The sequence below is a fragment of the Lynx canadensis genome, chromosome F1 (assembly GCF_007474595.2).
Source record: "Lynx canadensis isolate LIC74 chromosome F1, mLynCan4.pri.v2, whole genome shotgun sequence".
NCBI lineage: Eukaryota > Metazoa > Chordata > Mammalia > Carnivora > Felidae > Lynx > Lynx canadensis.
Window position 1 is genome coordinate 44,281,199 of NC_044319.2, and position 19,861 is coordinate 44,301,059.

The following is a 19,861-nucleotide window of genomic DNA, read 5'->3' on the forward strand; positions in this document are numbered from 1 at the left end:
CTATTAAAAAATAGTTTCACTGTTGCAAAAAGACTGAATCAACTTAAAAGTAGAATTAACTGTAGACAACTGTGAGAATTATGGCTACGGTAGAGTGTCAATGTTATAAACATAGGAAATGTAGGTAATATAGTGAAAGCCAGGGGGTGGGGACAGAAGAGAACAGAGGGAGCAGTCTGGCATATAGTTCTAGCAGAGGGTCAGTTAGTACCAGCTAAGGCTGAAGCATGCATTGTTAAAAGTGGCTCAACCCTATTAAGGTTGTGTATAATTTTAAACATATATACACATATGCACAGGACAGGAAGCATACAAATATACTTCAGGGTGCAGCACCCACAGACTGAAGTGGCACGAAACAGACCACATAGGAAAGGTACACTGGGGTTAGGCCCACGTCTGCGGCCTCACTGGGCACAGGGAGGGAGGGCACCGTCTGACGCTTCCCTCGCTTCCTGCATCATCTGTCTGAACTTGCGAACTGACCGGCCCTCCCTTGTTCCATCCGCCCCTCCCCGAATACCCCCAGCCCACACCCCCGGCCTGGAAGGACACAGTACCTACTTTTGGTGCTTTTGGCCTCGGGATGTGAAGTTGGAGACAGATGAGTAATGGGCCTGCCCGAGAGGCATGCCCACCCACACCCTCCCACATGGGGCAGGATTGTGCCTCTGCAGGCCAGCCCGGCACCCAGTGTCAGCCAGGCTCTCGGGGGACGAGTCAGGGGAGAAGCTAGGCTCGGGGCATGGACAGCTGATACATGAGGCCCAAGGACCAAGGTCCCAGAAAGACTCTTAGTATCCCCTTTGGTGCCTGAGCAACTGGGCAGGACCTTTTGCCTTTCCCTTCAGTACAAAAGTGTCGCTCAAAAGTGCACATCAACCCCACCCAGCCCTGCCACGCATCTAACCCATCCGGTCACCTTGGGGGAGGGTGGAGACCAAGATCTTGGGGTGGCCTCCCGCCCTCAGTTCAACTGCATCCCAACCTTACCTCCTGAGCACTTTCCTTCCTCAGCATGCCTGACCTGGGGGAGCCTGCTGCCATATAGCCTGCCCACCCCAGCCCACTATTTCACATGGGAACTGAATATCTGCTCCAGGCTTGAGCGTGTCCAGGCACACCCCACTTGGCTCTTGCCACAGTGACATCTCCCTCAGTGCGCCCAGCTGCCCACCTCACTTGTCCGTGGGAGTGATCCATAATCTCTGACCTGAGACATGGGCCTGGCTTCCAGGTCGCTCCTCTGCACTACATCGACCCTTCCTGCTGGCTTCCTGGCTTGCTTTCAAGCACATTCTGTGGGCTGGGCTGTGTGTGTGTGTGTGTGTGTGTGTGTGTGTGTGTGTTGGATTGGGGTTGGACAGTGGAGGGGGGGCAGTTGTGTGTCTCCAGGCCATCCAGGCTGGGGGTGGGGAGGGAGTGCTGAGTGCCCTCAGGGGTGGCCTGTCTGAAACAAGGGACTGGAAGTATATGGTCTCAACAAGCCAGGGGTTCGAGGGACTTCCTGGAAACATACAGATGCAGATGTCCTAAGCTGGCTGCCTGACCCTCAGAGTGGGGAGTTTCCATTCCTTTGCTCTGCCCTCGCTAGGAGTCAAGCCAGGAGTATGAAAAAATGTATAGATCGTGTTGATCTTGGCAATTGCCACGACCTCCAGACTTGACAAATCACAGTCTCTCTACCTTCCTGCCCTCCAATACACCCCTCTCCCCACCGCCATCATGTCCCTGCCCTGCTCCTCTGGGCCCATCAAAGGAAGGGCAGGAGGGAGGCTGGAGCAGGTAGGAGGAACTTCTTGGAAAGTTGCCTGACTCTTACCACTGTAATACCTTGGAAGAAGACCTCAAAACGGAGAGGTTTTTTTGGCTGGCATCACATGCTGAAGCAGGGTACCCAGACTCCGGAATCCCATAGTGTTGAAAATGACAGCTATCATTTACTGAGCACCTACTATGGTACCAGGCAATACTGGATGCTTTACATACTTTCTCTTTGATGTTGGCAACAAATCTGCTGGCAAGGGAGATACTGCTAGCTCCATTTTGCAGATGAGGAAGTTGAGGCTAAATAAATCCCATATTTTGCTGAGGTTAAGCAAATTGTCCAGGCACATCATAGTCAATTGGAAGCAGAGCTTGGGTTCAAACCCTGATCTGAGTAACTCTGGAGGCCAGACTCCGTTCATTCCCTAGCTCCTGATTAAGTGCTCCGTCCCCTGCACCTGTTCGCAAAGACCTCTGTCATACACGGCAAGCAGTGTCCTTAAGGCACCTGTGCTCTAAGGATTTCTGATTTACTGCTGCTGAGTGGATGCACTTTGGTGCCTCTGTGAGGCAGCTGGTGCTGGGAGCCCGGTGTCCATTGTGCTTGCTTTCTTGCCATCGTCATCTGTCCGTGTGATGAGGTGGTTGGCTCCGCTGTGGTGTCATGGAGAGCAGAGGTCCCGAGGCTGGGCCTCTTTGAGTGGGGGAGGCCGAGAGCCCACTGCTCGTGGAGCTTGACTGTGGCTGATGAACGAGCCTCTCTGGTGACGCTGCCCGGGGATCTCAGCACAAGAACTGCTGTTGCCCAAATAGTTGAGTGTCCCAGCTGTGGCATCCCGGAGATAAAGGGGCCGTGTTTGAAGAGCCGGTCCAGGGCAGGCAGACAGGACGGGTGGGGTTCAGAGCTCCCAGGCTGAGTGGCTGGGGCTGGAACTGTGAACTGCTACTTCCCAGGACCAGGTGGAGACCTCAGGGAGGGGTGCTGTGGCCATTACCTGCTGGGGCAGAGGGAAAAAGCACTGCTGCTCAAATCCCGTTGACTGACACTATTTTATGGGTTTGGAGCACACTACTGGGAGTGGCTCCCAGTGCAAGAATGGGGGATGCTTGAAGGGTCCTGAGAAGGTCTGAGAAGGGACCCCCACCACCGAGGACTGTCCCCACTGACTTGCTCTGGAGGGCCAGGACAACCCTTACTTCTGTTTTTTAAAAACTTATGTTAACACTGTGTTTTTCCAATGCACTTTTGTTTGTTTTGTTTTTTCAGATTTCTCTGTAGTGCCTCAGAACAAAATTATTTTAAAACTAAAAGCTACTTGTGTGCTTGCTTTGAAATGACTAGCTGGGGGAAGGTTGGTGAAACTGTAGATCATCCGCCAGGAGCTGAGTGGGGTAAGGAGTCTGCCTGGCAAGGCGGTGCCGGGGGTGGGGGTGGGATGTTGGCTGAGGTCCCCCCACCCCCATGCAGTGCTCTGCACCAAGAACCCCGTTGAATCCTCATGGACGCCCTAGGAGCTCATTCCCGTTTTATGCTTGACGAGATTAATGCTCAGAGAAGTGCAGTAACTTATCTAAGGTCATGGAGCTGGCTGAGTGTGACTGAAGACCAGGCCTACCTCAAAGTCCATTCTCTGGCCATCACACCGCAGTACAGGCCAGGTCCCTGAAGGCGGAAAGGGGGAGGGAGAAAAGTTTGTTCGGAGGCTGACCTTCTCCAAGAAGGCCTGGGGTACCCAGAGAATGGGTGTGGGGCTCCTAGATTCACAGGCTGTCATGCTTTCCCCTTGGGCCTCAGAAGTGGCTGTGGTCGTTCAGGGCAAGAAGCTGGTCTTCGCTGACCTGGGAGTGACCCCGAGGGAGGCCTGTGGGCCCACTGCAAACCAGGCTCTGTACCCTGGGTGCCAGCCTCCGCCCTCACCCCAGGCCTTTTCTCAGGGGCAGTTAAGTAGAGAGCTCCACATTACCTCAGCGTCTTACGTGCAACTCTGGGGTGAGAGGGCAAAGAGTTCCTTATCAGCCTTGCAGCCTTCCGAACTCAAATAAATTTCAGTTTTAACCCACTAGTTCAAGGTACTTTATTACAACAACTGGGAAACTAACGCAGTCTGGGTGCTGAGGGTGGGTCCTAGGAACCTTCTCTCCATCCTGGCTCAGGGGTCCCTCCTTGGAGAAGGACCCCTCTTATGATTTGTCTCCATCATTTCTCCTTACAGTCACGTCCTCTGTTTCCAGAAGCGCCTCTTCCAGGACCTGGAGGCACATTTATTTTCCTCAAACTATCCCCAAGAATGCGGCCAGGGGTTATAGCTGGAAGGGAAGGATGGAGACCGGAAGGGATGATAATTCTCTTTTATAGATGACAGTACTAAGGTCAAGAAATACCAGTTCTTGGGGCGCCTACGTGGCTCAGTCAGTTAAGCGTCCGCCTCCTGATTTTGGCTCAGGTCACGATCTCACGGCCGTGAGATTAAGCCCCGCACGGGGCTCTGCACAGAGCATAGAGCCTGCTTAAGCTTCTCTCTCTCTCCGTCTGTCCTTCTCCCCTGCTCGCTCTCTCTCTCTCTCTCTCTCTCTCTCTCCCTCTCTCTGCCCTTGCCCCGCTCTTGCATGCTCTATCTCAAAAAAATAAAAATAAAATAAAGATGCAAGAAATGCTGTTCTCTCTAAGATACTTCTATTAGAACTGAGGAATGTCACACCCTAATCTTTGCTGCCTCTTGTCGGGAGATTCTTGTCCTATCCTCTTTCTGATGTCAGAGCTCCCTGCCTCCTCTTGGCCCTTGTGATGTGGAAATATGAGTCGTCTGGAATCTGATCCATTCTTCAAGGTCCCCAGAGCCTCCCTCACCAAGAAACCTTCCCAACTGCCGTGGCTGGCAGGGGTCTCTGTCCTCTGAACAGGTTTCCTGGATCTGTGCTGTCTTCCTCATTAGTTATCTCTTCACACATGGGTCCTGTCTGCCCAGGTAGCCTGACTTCCCCAGAAGTCTTGTCTTATTCATCGTTATCCTCGGGTGTGGGGAGGTCTGTGCTCAAGACATTAGAGTTGTTACCACAGATGGTGGTTCTGGCTGTTCAGGGAAGCTTGGGCCATTCCTGGGGGCCTCTGTGTCCCTGTGTTACCCAAGGTCTCTCTCCCTTTCCGTGTCCAGATTGAGCGCCAGTTGAAGGCTGTGGAGGGCAATGAATACCAAGGAGATGGCTTAGCAGTACTCGCGATGAGCTGTCTTGAGGGAAAGATGGCTCGTGGGGGTTAACCACTGGGTCCCAGTGGAACATGCCTCTGCCTTTGGAATCCCATGGATCTTCCCACTCGGAGCACATCAGGCCCGCAGGCTGCTGGCTGTGGCTTGTGGGGCTTGCTTCCGCGTTTGGAGAAGGGCGTGGGGGCTCTGACTTCATCTCTGCTGGCCGAAAAGACCTGCGCTTAGCATTTCCAGGGGGCCTGGAAGTATCAAGATGTGTTTCAGTGGTTTTGCTACAGTCTGTGATTACACGGTCTGATGGAACAAAGTCATCGGTGCTCAAATGTGCTTTTTATAAAATCCCCAAATATTCTCCCTGGAGTCTTCTGTCCCCTAGCTGTATCCAGCTCAGCGTCAGGACTGTAAAAGAAAATCTTTCTGAGGTTTGGTGCTGTTTTCAGGGTGTGTGTGTGTGTGTGTGTGTGTGTGAGAGAGAGAGAGAGAGGGAGAGAGAAACAGAGCAGAGACAGAGCACAGAGAGAGAGAGAGAGAGAAACAGAGCAGAGACAGAGCACAGAGAGAGAGAGAGAGAGAGAGAGAGAGAGAGAAACAGAGCAGAGACAGAGCACAGAGAGAGAGAGAGAGAGAGAGAGAGAAACAGAGCAGAGACAGAGCACACAGAGAGAGAGAGAGAGAAAAACAGAGCAGAGACAGAGCACAGAGACAGAGAGAGAGAAGGACATGATGCACGGGTGGACATACAAAGCCTGAGTCAACGGTACCAGGAGTTCAAAGAAGAGATTGGAAGACATCCTCCTGCCTTACGACGCTTTCCCATTTGTGAGTTGGTGGCAGCTCTTGTTTGCTGTCGAGTTGGGAGAACTTCTAGTCCTTTCTTCTCTTCCTTGTTTCCACTTCTTGGCAGCCCCGGAGCATTCTTCATCGCTCAGAGCGCTACCAGAAGCTGTACAGGTGTGTTCCCGGAGCAGAGTCTTGGAACAATGCTTCTCTGTGTGGACTCTGGCCTCGGTGCTGCCTTATCAAGGCCCCGGCATTTCTGGGCACTGTGGGCAGGGGAGACTTGGCCTGCATATCCCCCTGTGCCCTTCACCCCACTAAGAGTGAGGCCATCCCTGTGTGGGGCAGAGATCTCCTACTGGGGGGCCCAGAAATACATGTGGGCACTTGGAAGTGTAGGGTTCATACCTCAGACAATGGCCTCACCATTCTGTCTCCAGGTGAGGGGATGGCTTGTAAGGAGAGTCGGGAAGGCCTGGACAAGGGCAGGGTCTGAAGGAGGGGATATTTGTGGCATTCGGGCATGAGGGGGATAAGCAAGAGAGCTTCTAAACGCTATTCCAGAATGGTGGCTGAGAGCTTGAGACCACTGATTGAGTCAGATGGTCTCAGGGTTCCGGAATCTCTGTGTGTCCCCACATTTCTGAGAATGCTCCCCTGCAGACATTAGTGGCAAAACCTGTGTCAGGTGCTCATCTTTGGGGGTGTAAAGGAAGAGGGCATCTGCGGAGAGTGGAAGTCTCACTCCAAAACCCCCAAAAGAGTGGGAGAAGAACAGACTCACCCTGGGCCCAAGATGGGGGATGCCTGGGTAGCTCAGTAGGTTAAGCATCCAATTACACACGATATTGGCTCAGGTCATGATCTCATGGGTTCGTGAGTTCAAGCCCCACATTGAGCTCCGTGCTAACAGTGTGGATCCTGCTTGGGATTCTCTCCCTTTCTCTCTCTCTCTCTCTCTCTCTCTCTCTCTCTCTCTTCTACCCCTCACACACACTCTTTCTCTCTCTCAAAATAAATAAATTAATTAATAAAAAAAAAAGAATCCACATGTGCTGGATTTTTGGAGCTTGTTACAAAGAAGGAAAAGAATGTCAGGAGCCTGAGTTCCTGTCAGCCCAGTCCCCAGATTGTCCAAACAGTGTCCCCCAGTCCCCAGGTTGTCCCCCAGTCCCCAGATTGTCCAAACAAGTGCAGGCTATCGTGTCCCCTACCACAGATCCTGTCCAGATCAGCCCATCCCCACACACCTGGCCTTGCATTCAGGAAGTCAGCCTTCTCAAGAGAGACTCTGCACCCTGCCTGGGCTGGGTCTTCGGGCCGAGCTGTGGCACCTCCGGGACAGGTGACCCCAGCTGGCCCAGAAGCTGTGTGTAGGAACCGCACCTCAAACCTGACCAAATCCGGGCATTTCGCCTGCTGATGGACTTCCGTGGGTTTCTTTACTTCACTCCCATCCTCTGTAGTGCTCTCCTTCCCTTGCCTGGCCTCCTGCTGAAGAGGCTGCAGAGAGCCCCCCCCCCCCCCGGCCCCCCAGGGAAGTGCTGGCAGCACTGGCCCTGCTGCTGAGCCGTGTGTCACTGGGCAAACTCACTTCACCTCTCTGAGCCTCAGTCTCCCCACCGCTAAAGTAGTTCCCAAGGCTCTGTACAACCCTGGAGATTTAGTCCTGCTTCCATGGAAATGAACATTGTCTATGAAATGTATGCTTTCCCAGGGCGCCTGGGGGGCTCAGTTGGTTGAGCGTCTGACTTCGGCTCAGGTCACGATCTCAAGGTTTGTGATTGGAGCCCCGCGTTGGGCTTTGTGCTGACAGCTCAGAACCAGGACCCTGTTTCTGATTCTGTGTCTCCCTCTCTCTCTGCGCCTCCCCCGCTCATGCTCTGTCTCTCTCTCTCTCAGAAATAAATAAAACATAAAAAAAAAAAAAAAGAAACATATGCTTTCCCATGAAGCACCTGATTTGGGATGTTGTCTGTGGGCCTTTTAAGCTGGGTTAGAGAAGCCGCCTCCACATTTCTGGTTGGGGCAGGGTCAGAGACAGGTAACAGTCCTTCCTGTTGAGGATAACGCCTTTGTCCCTGGAGGCACTTTTAATTTGTTAAGACCTGTTCTCCCCTATGACTATGAACTTCCTTGTGCACCAGGCAGGGAAGCTATTACCTGTATCCTACAGGCTGGCAAAATGAGGCCCAGAAAAGTGAAGTCTTTCTCCAGGGATCTGTGATCCCTGGTGATTGATGTCAATCAGTAGAAAGAGCACCAGCCTGAAGTCAGATGACTTGACCTTGAGAAAGTCACTAAGGTCCCTAGATCCCAATTTCCTGTCTGTAAAGTGGCAATAATAATGATTGCAAGGTCACACAAAATAACGGTGGTGAGAACAGTTTGCAAACGCATAAAACACGCATTACCCGTCACCAGCCATTCCCTGTGGCACCGAGGTGTCCTCCCACGCTCCACTTCTCTCCTTCACGGTTTTCCTTCCTGGAGCGAAACGCCATCTCCCAGGGTATTTCTCCGGGTGGAAGTGGATAGAATCCTGCCTGACTCCTAATCCCCTGGTGCTTCTTTCCCTCCAGACTGTAAATTCACCTGCCACCCGGAGTGCCGCCATCTGATCCAGCTGGACTGCAGTCAGCAGGGAGGCCCATCCCAGGACAGACCCTCTCCAGAAAGCACCCTCACTCCAGTCTTCAGCCAGGTAGGCAGCAAAGCTCAGGGACCGGGCTGGGAACAGCTTCCTCTGGTGTCCTAGACTCCACTTTCTTTGCCCGGGAGCTCTGGTCAGCAGGAGGTGGCATGAATACCGCACGCGTGCTGGATGTTGGGGTCTCCTCCTGGCCAGACACACTCCTTTCCAAGGGCCTGGGATGATGGAACAGGAACAGTGACACAGAGAACTGTGTAGACACTCAGAAGTGCTCTTCAGTGCTCTCCAAGCACGGAGCCTGCTTTGGCCGAGGGCTTCAAGCTAGAGGTGTGGGTATAGATGAGGGCAGGAAGGAGAGAAGGCTCCTGAAGGTCCTTTGAAGCCTCATAGCCCTGGGGCAGTGGGGATTTTGGGGCTGAGGCTCCTCCAGGATATCCTCCTCCCTGTGGTCAGCCTGCTAACCTAGATATAACTTTAGAAGGACTGGGCGGATATTCTTGCTTTGTGTTCAAGAACCAGGAAATCGATACCCAAAGCAGCCTCTGGTTCATGGGTTTAGCCAAGGCTCTTGAGTCAGGAGGCACCCAAACTTTGATGTCTAGGATTTGGAATGGAGACAGGACAAGATTTTTTGATTCTTGCATTGAATGAGCCCTCATTGAGTATCCATTGTGTGCCAAGCACTGGTGAGAGTGGGGATAATAAATGGTGCTTCACAGTGCTTGTCCCCAGAGACCTTACATTCTGGCAGGGGACACAGAATACAACCCAAGAGTATGTACTCTGATGCATGTTGCAATAAAAGAAGCACGAGTCAAGTGTTTTGAGAATGCAAGGCAATTGTTTCTGTTGGGAGACATCAGGGACGTTTGATCTGATCCTTAATGTATGAGTTGCTGGTCAAGGAAGTATGGAGTGTTCCCAGATATCGTTCATCTATTCATTTAAGAAATAGGTTTTTAGGGTTGACCATGTGCCAGGCCCAGGAATGCCAAGGACTTAGTGATGAAGCAAACAGACACGGTGCCTGCCCTCCCTGTGCTTGCGGTAGAGGAGGGGAGTGAGATTTTAAACAAATAAGCCCAGGGTGCTGTGAGAGACAACACAGGTGCCGAATGACTGGTTACTTCCTGGAGAGAACACCAGTGGCCCCGGGGGAATCCCAAGTGGGCCCCAGCTCCTGAGACTAGCCATCCACAGGCATTTTCTGGCCATGATTAGTCACCTGATCTGCCTGTGGGTGTTACCAGCCTTCCTGCTGTTCCCCCACCCCTTCTCTCCCATTGGGAAAGCATTGCTAGAAAGCAAACATGATGTATGTTTCTATAAGAACGAGACCGAATGGGTTCTAAGGTACATGTTTACAAAAATTCTGTACATCCTCCACACATTTTGGAATAAGAACCGTTTCTAGTGCGGCCCGAATGTAACCAGGCCTTGATGCCCCACGAGGAGTGAGGAGGAAGGAGCGCACGTCAGACCTCCCAAACCCGGCCGAACGATGCAGAATTTTGCCTAAGGTTTTCCTTACAAGATGGAGGAGGGGGGTTACAGAGCACACCCTGCAGCAGCATTTCCTAGAAATGGCAGTTTCTGGAGATATTTTTGGTTGTCCCAACTGGGGTGATGCTACTGGCATCTAGGGGGAGAAGCCAGGGATGCTGCCAAACACCCTACATTACACAAGACAGGCCCCCACAGCAAAGAATTATCTGGCCCAGGGGAGGTCTAGAAACCCTTCCCTGGAACAGTTTAGCTAGCTCCCAAGTGTGGTGGGCAGGCCCTGGAGTTTGCTGTGTATCTTGTCTCCCCCTCAGGGCGTCAACAGCAAACAGGGGCTTCCAAGTCTGAGTATTCGGAAGCAGAGTGCTCCCCTCTTTCCTCTGCTGGAAAGAGGAGTCAACCTCAGAACCATGTGGCAAACTGCATCAAGGCTGAGTCTAGACTCATCCACCAATGTCTAGAGTACATCCACCAGTAAAATAGAGAAGGAGCCACACAGAACCACACAGAAGGGTCCAAGGGTCCCACGTGGGTGCTGAACGGCCCCCCAGCCAGCAAACAGTCTGGAGTGGGGTTTGCTCCCGGCCGGCTGGGTCGGCTGTTATGTTTGCCTTGGACAGGCCCGACTGCATGCTTCAGCACAGCCAGGGCAGGACCTAGCCTTCTATCAATAAAACCTGGGCCCTGCTCCAGGCTCGCTCCCCTTTTCTAAAAGGCTTGTTTATGCTGATTTCCGCCTTGGCTTGATTTTCAGTTAAATACCAGCATGGAGCTTTCTTTCACCTTGACGTGGTCACCTGGGCAGAGCTAGCTTCATGTGCCAGTGCCGTCTTCCTGGGAGGCTTTGTTGTGGCCTGGTCTGAGCTCAGCTAGTTTGGGGGCATATGGCTGCTGGGAGGTCTCAGCTTGGTGGCATTTCTCCTTGCAACTCTTTAAGGAAAAGAAAATTATTGATTTCCTTCCGTCTGGAAGGAACCACTGTGAGTTAACATTTTTACATTTTCTTCCTGTATATTCATCCATTTTTCAAAACATGGTTGGGATCATCCTGTAGATAAGTATCTGGCCTCCACCTTTGAAAAGCAGTAATCCCAAGGTTCTGGCTGTCTTCTCTCTGCCATGCCAGAGGGAGACAGGGAGGGAGGAAGAGGGGTAGGTGTGTGAGGGGGCAGAGATGGACTCAGAACCCCCAGCTGCAAACTTAACAGGCCCTGTGGGTTGTGCTTGACTCTCCCAAGTGGAGAAACAGAGGAAAGGTGCCCACCTGTTCTTTCTCCACCACAAACCTAGTACTTTTATTTTATTTTTGAGAGACAGAGACAGAGCTCGAGCAGGGGAGGCATAGAGAGAGAGGGAGACACAGAATCCGAAACAGACCCTAAGCTCTCAGCTGTCAGCACAGAGCCAGACATGGGCTCAAACTCATGAATCATGAGATCATGACCTGAGCCAAAGTCGGACGCTTAACCGACTGAGCCACCCAGGTGCCCCTATTATTATTATTTTTTTTTTTGAGAGACAGAGAGAGACTGGGTGCAAGCAGGGGAGGTTCAGAAGGAGAGGCAGAGAGAGTTTCAAGCAGGCTGTGCGCTCAGCACTGAGTCAAATGTGAGGCTCCATCCCACGACCATGAGATCATACCCTGAGCTGAAATCAAGAGTCAGACGTTCAATGGACTGAACCACCCAAGTGCCCCAAAACGAGTGTTTTAGAATCTCTCCTTGGAGATCTCTGACGTCTGTGATATGTGACTTTTTCCCTGGGCACTTCTTGTTGACCTAGCAAATCCCCTTCGTGTCCACCCCAGGTCCCTTCTTCAGTTTCACCCTGATTCCCAGAGAACATGGCTGGCATTGGCCAAAGACCACAAGAAATTGCCAGCATGGCTGCAGTTCCTTTACTAGGCCCTGATTACTTTATGCTTCAGGTGGTCTTTACTCCTAGATGTCACTCTGTGATGAAAAAAAACCCAAAAAACCCTCAGGGACGCCCCGGTGCCCTCGCAATGGAGCTCGAGTTTGCCAGTTTGGTCCAGGCCTTTCATTGCCTTTGCGGAAGCAGACCCCGAGGGTGGAAGTTCTTGCCCCAACTGTTGATTCTCATCATAACCCACTGTAGCCCAGGGGACGCCTCGCAGCTCTGCCTCCGTGGCCTCTGGTGCCACTTGTGTTGGTGCATGGAATGCGCAGGTGACAAGCAAAACCATAAGCGATCTTCCTTCCACTCAGGTCACTCACAGCCGGGCACTGAAGCTGTTTACACCTGCTGCTCCCAGGGTCCTTCCCCTCCCCCTGCCCTTTCGGGAGCTAGGAGCCAGGAGCACCCAGAAACCAGCCTCCCGCTCCTGGCTGCACACAGCCCGGCCTGGCCCTCACTCAGGCACTTTCCACACGTGGGAGTCTGGCCATCCCCATGTTCCTCCTGTGCTACGATTTCCTTAATATTGCTCTTTAAATACGTTCATTTTATCCAACTTAGATAAAACGTGCGTTCAAGGAAAATTTAAAAATCCTTGAACCACTGGTTTGATGTCCTGAGGATTTTTTCCCTGACACATATTCAATTAATTCTTAATCTCTAAAATTGAAAGAACAACGTGTTTCCAAGGACTGCCTCAGATTCCTTCCACATGTATTTACTGAGCCAGGCACTGCTCTAAAATCCTTTTAGGTGCCGTCAGTGGGAAATGCTGCCTACAGAAGCTAGTCTCTTAGGTCATCCAGTGAGTGCTTCGATTACCAGTGCACTGGGTCTGGCCCCTGCCTAAGGGAGGCTGTGACCGTGGAGAGAACCTGGGCAGCTGGGAAGAAAATTCCAGCCATCTGAGCCAGTGCTAAGGCACTCAGCCAAAGGAGAGATGGGAGGTGGGAGCGCCTGGGCAGCTCAGTCGGTTAAGCATTTGACTCTTGATCTCGGCTCAGGTCATGATCTTACGGTTCATGAGTTCAAGCCCCACATTAGGCTGACGGTGGAGCCTGCTTGGGATTCTCTCTTTCCCCCTCTCACTGCCCCTCCCTCCCTCTCTCTCTGAAAATAAATAAACTTGAAAAAAAAATTTAAAAGAAACAAAGGAGGGGCGCCTGAGTGGCTCAGTCGGTTAAGCGTCTGACTTCGGCTCACGTCATGATCTCACAGCTCGTGAATTTGAGCCCCACGTCAGGCTCTGTGATGACAGCTAGGAGCCTGGAGCCTGCTTTGGATTCTGTCTCCCTCTCTCTGCCCCACCCCTGCTTGCTCTCTGTCTCTCAAAACTGAATAAACATTAAAAAAAAAAAAAAAGAAACAAAGGAGGAATGGATCCTTATGTACTTACCGTAGGGAATAGTGCAGAGTGGAGGTAAGTCACTCCATGGTCCATACAGGGCAAGCCTATTTGTATTGTGTGTGTGTGTGTGTGTGTGTGTGTGTGTGTGTGTGTGTTAGTGCAGAGCAAGGGCTTGGAGGCTTCCCGGCAATCCATGGGAGAGATTTCACCTTGCAGGGGTGGGAGTAGGAGTCTCTGTCTCTGTTGCCTCCCATGGCCCTCCTGGATTTTTTATCCCATCATCCCTGTGATGAAAACCTGCAGTGGCTTCCCATGGCTCTCAAAATCAATCCAAATCTGGACAAGCACAGAAATCCTTCGTGGTCTGGCTCTGCCAACTCTCCAAAATACCAGAAAGATGGGCCACTGTCCTGGACATGAAACCGAGACACTGTGACTGTGGTCTGGCAGGCACTTTTTGCTATAAGATTGGTGATTGTCCTCTCCCCTGTGGCCCAAGGTATGGCTCCCCTTTATAGATGGAAAGACCAAGACCCTGTCCCCACTCACCAAAGGGACAGATAGATGGCTTCCATAGCTCCAGAGTGGATCAGCCCCACAGGTTGCTGGCTGATACCTTTCTGCCGCACCCTTACCTCCCACCCTCTACTGTCACTCCTTAGCGGGGCCTCTGCTGGAATGGCCTCCCTCAGCCCCTGCAGCCATGCGAGGTGACTCAGCTGGCATGGAGAGCTGAGTTTCCTGGCTCCTGGCCCCATGCTCCCTCCCACAGCAGGCACGCTGCTGTCTGTCTACCCAGGGCTCTGCCTTTCCAGAATGCTGGCCTGCCCCAACCCTGAGCCCAACAGCCACATGCTGAACCCAGAACTACCACACGGGGGAGCCAGCCGCAAGACGGGAAGAGCCTGGGGGCGGGGTCTGTCCCTGCTCAGGCTCCCTAACACACACTGACACACACCTGCACCTTTCTCAGTGGATTCTGGGTCCTAGGTCTCCTCCGAAATGCTCGACAAAGGTTTATCGCATTTAATTGTGACTGATAACAACAGTAGTTAACATTTGTTGAGGTATATCATGTGTTCTTTCTACTTGTTTTATCAGTTATTGAGAGAGAAATATTGAAATATCCAATTATAATTGTGGATTACCCTATTTCTCCTTATGGTTCTATCTTTCTGAATTTTGAAGCTCCATTATTGTGCTTAGACATTTAGGATTAGTATGTTCTCTAGATGAATTGACCCCTTATCATTAAGAAATAACCTTCTTTATCCCTGGTAATATTCTTCGCTCTGAAATCTACTTTGTCCAATAATAATATAGCCACTCCAGCTTTCTTTTGATTACCATGAGCATGATACTTATTAATCCATCCTTTTACTTTTAGGCTATTTGTGTCTTTATAGTTAAAAGTCATTTCCTGTAGACAGCAAATTGTTGGATCTTGTTTTTTTTTTAAATCCAATTGGATAATCTCTGCCCTTTAATTGGGTTATTTAGATCATTTGCATTTAATGTGATTATCGATATAATTAGATTTTAAGTCTATCATGTTTCTATTTTTTCCTATCTGTCCTTTCTGTTCTGTGTTCCTCTTTTTTCCCTGCCTTATTTTGGAAAATCGAATATATTTTATGTTTCCATTTTATTTCATTTGTTGCCAGCCCACCCACATGTGCCAAAGCCAGTCTCCAGCTGTCCTGTTCCACTCTGGCTACATTTGGGACAGCTGCTCCACCCTCCACAGATTTCCTTCAATGCTCTAGAAGCCAGAAGTGTTAGCCAAAGCTGGCAGTGATTCATTTCCACTAGGCAGCTGCCTCTCACAGGAGCCGCCCCAAGGCCTATCTGACCAGCTCAGTCCAACCCATGCGGCTTGTTTCTGATCAGGCAGAGCTGAAAGCCTTCCCAACCAGGAGGCACCTGAGATCCTGGCTCTGAGGAGGGACACAGCTCTAGTACCTATTTCTCTAGAAATCCTTAGGTACTGGAGACATTTCCCCGTGTTCCTCACAGCTCGACCCCGACTGTGGCTGCCTGAGATGGCCTCTGGGTGGGCCAGGTCAGTCCTGAGTCTCTGAGGAGGCAGCGAGGCCTCTTTCTACGTGTCACAGTGCAGGAGTTGTTTGTGTCTGACCCTGGTGACCACACTGCCCTGGCTAATGGAGGACTGGTCTTGCCTGGAGAGGGGCAGGTCGGGGGCAGGGTTGTTGATCAGAAACACCTTTTGTGATTTTCTAGTCTCATCAAAGGAGGACAACTAGAAGGTAGACTCCCTGTGTCTGACTCGGACCTGACATGAGCTCTTCAGGGCCTGTGCCTCTTGGTATCCCTGACTTAACTGTGTCCAGTGTTTTTAAATGCAAGGGCCCTATCAAAGCTGTTAGCCAAGCAACAGAAGTGCTGTGTGGGCTAGAACCCGCGAGACAGTGAATCTCCTGTGAGTCTAACCTAAATGGTATGTAACCACTTACCTTTTATGACAGGAAGTCGCCTGAGGAGAAATAGAGCTCTCTGCTCTGCACGGCTGGTTTAATACTGTAAAATGCTACTCTCAGGATGGAGGATGGCATTCTTAAGATTCAAGCCAGAGAGGGCATCTGGGAAAGGCTGCTTCTGAAAAGCATGGGGAAGGTGTGGGAGGTCTGGTCGTTACTGGTAAATATGTGTCAGGAAGAGGGGAGGACATAAGATTTTGACAGGCAGAGAAAGCAGTAGAACAAACCACAAGAGGGCAGGGAAGCTGCTGGGAGCATGAATCAAATTTTGTGCGGCTGCAATGAGCGGTGCTCTATGCTAGCTGGAGATGGGTATGAACTGCCTGCCGGGCATGTGCTGTGAAGGGCCTTGAAGGACCGACTTGGAGGGTGCAGTTTGGAACATTATTGTGGGCAGTGGGGAGTGAGAGTCGTTGGAGGAAGGACAGTTGTAATGGAAAATTGTCAGATACAGAGGGTCTGGACTGTAAATCAGATTCTACCATTTACTTGCTCTGTGACTAGGGCAAACTAACCACGCTGAGCCTCAGTTTATTCCTCTGCAAAATACTTCCTCGCAGGGCTGTGCCGATCAAGTGAGAATATGAAATGTATAAGAGCTTGATAACTCTAATATAACTTCTTGTTTCATGTTGTTCTACTAGACTGTGCATGGTGACAAGGCAGAGACTATGTTTAATCCAGGCCTGAATCTCAACTCCTGGTCTGGTACTTGCCATGTAGAAGGTACCCAGTAAATATTCCTTTTTCTTTTAAGTTTATTAATTTTTGAGAGAGAGAGAGTGAGAGAGGGAGAGAGAGAGACAGAGGTGGGGGGAGGGGCAGAGAGAGAGGGGGACAGAGGATCTAAAGCAGGCTCCATGTTGATAGCAGAGAGCCTGACTCGGGGCTCAAACCCACAGTGACCTGAGCCAAAGGCTAACGCTTAACCAACTGAGCTACCCAGGCGCCCCTGCCCAGTAAATATTTCTTAAATGAATGGATGGAAGAATCAGCAATTAGAGCTCAACACATAATAATAATTATAGCATAGTAATAATTATAGTACAGTGATAGTATAGTATCGTCTAGTATACTATAGTAATAGTTATTCAATAACTATTAGTTGAAATTTGAATAAAAGGTTTTGTGATAGAACAGTCATGATTAGACCTTCGTATAGAAGGGTGACTTTGGAGACACCCAGGTGGCTCGGTCAGTTAGGTGTCCAACTCTTGATTCTGGCTCAGGTTATGATCTCACGGTTCATGGGATCAGGCCCCATGTAGGGGTCTGTGCTGATAGTGCAGAACCCGCTTGGGATTCTCTGTCTTCCTCTTTCTGCCTCACCACTGCTCATGCTTTTTCTTTCCAAAATATATAAACAATAGGGGCTCCGAGGTGGCTCAGTTGGTTAAGTGTCTGGCTTCTGCTTAGGTCATCATTTTGCAGCTCGTGAGTTTGAGCCCTGCATGGGCTCTGTGCAGACAGCTCAGAGCCTGAAGCCTGCTTTGGATTCCGTGTCTCCTTCTCTCTCTGCCCCTCCCCCACTCTCTCTCTCTCTCTTTGTCTCTCTCTCTCAAGAATAAATAAAAGTTTTAAAAAGTTTATAAATAAATAAATAAATATTAAAAAAAAAAAAGAACGGTGACCTTGGCGATAAGGGTACGGGAAGCTTGGAGACGGCAGAGATGGAAACAAAGGAAACTACTGGAAGGCTTTGCAATAATCTACATTAATGGTATTCATTGAGCTAGGAAATGTGAAGGAGCAGGTGGAGGGGGAGGCGGGGAATAATAAGCTGAATTTTGGGCCCATCGCCAGTGAGGCTCCAAGGGAAGGGCTGGGTATTCTGTGAGCTGTCGCATCTTGCCACCGGGAGCTACCTGGGAGGGTGAGAATTCTGAGACACGAGTCTGTGAGGGATAGTTGACACCATTGGCATAGGTGAGACTAAGCTCCTAGGGAGAATACAGGCTTATGGGAGCAGGGGTAGGAAGAGAAGACGGTCAGTGGCTGGGCCCTGAGAAACCTCAACAAGCGAAAGGGAAGATGGGGGCAGAGGCGGACTGGGAAAGTAGTTCCTGGCTTGTGATGGGCTATGATTTCGGGCAGGATGGCTATTACGAGAGCAATCACAAGGGTAAACACCTTATACTACTATAGGGTGTCCCAGACCTTGATTCTGAAGTCAGACAAGCTGGGTGGATTTGGCTTCACCATTAATTAGTATGATTATGTGCAAATTACTTAACCTGCCTGAACCTCCTTTTCCTCTCTGGAAATAGAGATAATAAGTGTAGCTTCCTCATCAGTTTGTTGTAGGGACTAAATGAAATGATGCACATGCAGTTAGCGGCACGGTGCCTGCACATACTGGCTAATAATAATTTCAAAATATGTCTCAGGGGTCGGGTGGCAGGCACCTGACCCTGGTTTTAAGTCTCTGAATATGTCGGCAGGTCATAAGGCCCCAGATCTGATCTCTACCCCGACACCCTTCAGTGGGACAGATGAAGAATCCTGAGGTCCAAAGCTGCTCCAGATGCCATATCAAGCTGGAGTTGAGCTGGGGTAGCATAGAGCTCCTGACTTCCAGTCTTGTGATACAGCTTTTCTGGAACACACAGAGCCACGCAGTGGATCCAATGAGGGGGATCTGGGCACGTGCCAGGAGCACATCTGAGAAAGGAAGAAAGCTTAAAATAGTGTCTTTCATCATCTGACGCTTTGAGGCAGGAAAGTCACCCATTTTACCATTTCACTTTGGCCTTTCTGAACCCCAGCACGATGCCATGGATTTAAGGCTCCAGAGCCTGCAACCTAAGGTCCAGACCCCTCTTTCTGGGTCCAGAGACAAGAGCAGCCAGTTCCTGTCCTTTGTGTGTTCACCCCAGAGACTTAAAAAGCTACTGCTCAGGCTCTTCCATTCCCCTGCCCCCTTCTCCTCCTCTGGTCAGGTTGTCACTGCTGTTGGTTATTCGTAGGGAAGAGGTGCTGACAGGGTCATTAGACACTGAAAGGAATCCAATCTTCCTTTCTAAGGGTCCCTGGAGCTTCAGTCTAGATTTTTCCTCCTGGAGGCTGGCCAATTTATTCTATTATATTTGATCTTTGCAGCTTTCAGAAGAAAGTCCCAGGGTCCTGAACAACACAGTCTCTGTGTTGCTGACTTCTTTACTCATGACTCTCTTCCAGGCCTAGGGTCCCTGACAGGTGGAGCAGGGTGGAGAAAGACACTAACTAGGAGGTAGGAGACTTTGAAGGTATGAGCTGTGATGGAACATGCTACTTCCCTCACTTTCCTGTCTATAAAATGGGTCTAATACCTGCTTTCAAGATTCTAGAGCCGCCCAAGTAATGAATGGTAAAAAGGCTTTGAGAAGCCTTATTCAGACACCAGTTTTTCTTAATATTTGGAACAGCATAGAATAGCACCCTAAAAGAACACAAAATCACTTCGGACTTTTCCTAAGCACGTCTGGCAGCTAGTGCGTTGCTCACAAGGGGAGACTCGTGCTGACTCCTGGGGTACTTTGGCTTGACGTTTAAAGAGGCTGTTACTAGCTGTGTCTTAAGATCGCGCATTTTGAATGTGTAGCATTGCAGTTGCTTTCCAGAGGTCTCTGCGTGACTCCAAGGACACAGTGCGGCCCCCAAAGAACCTGGGGCTTGTGTTTTCTTAAGTACTGGATTCCCACTGAGCAACAAGGTTCCTTTCATAAAGAAAAGTGTGTTTCTTTGCTGGCTGGACAAAGCAGGTAGGCTGCTGATGGCCCACGGATCATGCAGAGCCCCCCTGTCTGCAGCGTTCCTCATTCTGGCATTGGACCTGGAGGCACTGGTGAGGGCAATACCAGATTCCTTTGCCTGAACCACTGTCTCTGGGGAATCTTCCTTCCAATAAAAATAAGTAAGTAAAAAGCCTCTAAAATACTCAGTTGAAGGGGCACCTGGGTGGCTCAGTCGTTTGAACGTCCACCTTTGGCTCGGGTCGTGATCTCACGGTTTGTGAGTTCAAGCCCTGTATCAGGCTCTCTGCTGTCAGCGCTGAGTCTGCTTTGGATCCTCTATCCCCCGCCCCCTCTGCCCCTCCCCAACTCGTGCTCTCTCAAAAATAAATACATTAAAAAAATAAAAATAAAATACTCAGTTGAAGAAAAGATTGTTCCAGATAATGCCAGAACCTACCTTCAACCCTATTAAATGTCAG

The 19,861-nt window shown here is 50.5% G+C and overlaps 1 protein-coding gene across 1 annotated transcript in view; it reads left to right on the forward strand.

Annotated features, from left to right (window-relative positions):
- The window catches only part of RASSF5 (Ras association domain family member 5), a 66,505-nt gene that overhangs the window by 15,709 nt on the left and 30,935 nt on the right, over positions 1-19,861 (forward strand). The window contains exon 2 of the mRNA XM_030303508.1: positions 8,333-8,454. Within this exon, the coding sequence (XP_030159368.1) occupies positions 8,333-8,454 (122 nt within the window). The remainder of the gene's footprint in view (positions 1-8,332; positions 8,455-19,861) is intronic.